Here is a 1,417-nt window from a genome sequence, read left to right as displayed (position 1 = left end):
CCTGACCCTAAAACTACCCACTCAGTACCTACCTGACCCTAAAACTACCCACTCAGTACCTACCATGTAAACATGTTGATCCACACAGACGTGTTTTTCTTTCGGATCAGGTCTCAGCCCGATGGTTCAGACCCACCCAACTGGTCCAAGCCTCCTGTCCTCCCACCTCCTTCTGCCTCGGTCAGCAGGAGCAACTCCTCGGCTCGGGCGTCCACCTGCAGGTCCTGGTCTGAAAGGCCTCCATCACCTGTGGTTTGATGTGTTTTACCTGATAATCATGACTGGTTTGTTTTCACAGGTTTGAAGGACAGAAGGAGGTCAGATGTTTCTGTTATTTATGATTGGGTTATTTTTCCTCTGATTCTCTGCTCTTTTAAAATGATTACATGAATGTTAGTTACAGTTCTGACTGTTTTTCTTCTCTTGCCAGCAGCAAGCAGCAGAGAAATGTGAGTTTATCTAATTTTTCTTCTTTCTTTAAAAGATGAAGAAGAAACCTTTCAAACATAAATATGAAGAAATAAATCAAAGAAAACTGATGTCTGAGTGAATAAATGTCTAAACTCTGTTTTGTCTCTCAGATCCTAAACACAACACTTTCCCTTTCAACAAAGGTTTACCTCCTCGTCCAGGAATCCCAGGAGCCCCTGCAGGTCCCATCGACAGGTGGGTCCACATCAGGACTCTGTAGAATCTGACAGTCTAAAACAAGGGTGCCCAAACTATTTCCCTGAGAGGGCCAAAATGAAATGTATCTGAGGGCTGTGGGCCAAATGTAGTAATATAAACACATCAAATACAAATACTTCTTAAGTAAAGTCCTGTTAGTTTTAATGATTAAGCTAGCAGCCAGTACTGTGGCTCATGTTTTTACTAACAGYACTACAGTCATTGAACCAATACGTTTAGGTGGAAATACTGTTTCTACATAGGACAAACTAGAAACCATGGCTAGTGCTAGTGGGCCAAATCAAATGGCTTAGTGGGCCAGTTTTAGCCCACGGGCCCCTCTTTGGGCACCTCTGRTCTTAAGACAGAACCACTAAACCCTACAGATACACTGAGTCACTGCATCCATCTGTTCATCCATCCATCCATCCATCAAACCATCCATCATCCATCCATCCATCGAACCATCCAACCATCCACCATCCATCATCCATCCATCCATCCATCTAAACCACCCATCATCCATCCATCCATCGAACCATCCAACCATCCATCATCCATCCATCCATCCATCCATCAAACCACCCATCATCCATCCATCCATCGAACCATCCAACCATCCATCATCCATCCATCCATCCATCCATCAAACCACCCATCCATCCATCCATCCATCCAACCATCCAACCATCCATCATCCATCCATCCATCCATCCATCCATCCATCCATCCATCCATCCATCCATCC

The 1,417-nt window shown here is 44.6% G+C and overlaps 1 protein-coding gene across 1 annotated transcript in view; it reads left to right on the top strand.

Moving 5' to 3' along the window:
- The window catches only part of lcp2a (lymphocyte cytosolic protein 2a), a gene marked incomplete at its 5' end in the record, with an annotated part of 20,206 nt that overhangs the window by 11,123 nt on the left and 7,666 nt on the right, over positions 1-1,417 (top strand). Inside the window, 4 exon segments of the mRNA XM_014033234.1 lie at positions 111-221; positions 299-317; positions 434-449; positions 582-666. Coding sequence (XP_013888688.1) covers positions 111-221; positions 299-317; positions 434-449; positions 582-666 — 231 coding nt within the window.

Source organism: Austrofundulus limnaeus, unplaced genomic scaffold, assembly GCF_001266775.1.
Source record: "Austrofundulus limnaeus strain Quisiro unplaced genomic scaffold, Austrofundulus_limnaeus-1.0 Scaffold1671, whole genome shotgun sequence".
Lineage (NCBI taxonomy): Eukaryota > Metazoa > Chordata > Actinopteri > Cyprinodontiformes > Rivulidae > Austrofundulus > Austrofundulus limnaeus.
Note: the sequence above shows the minus strand (reverse complement) of the source record. Positions and strands in the feature narration are given on the sequence as shown.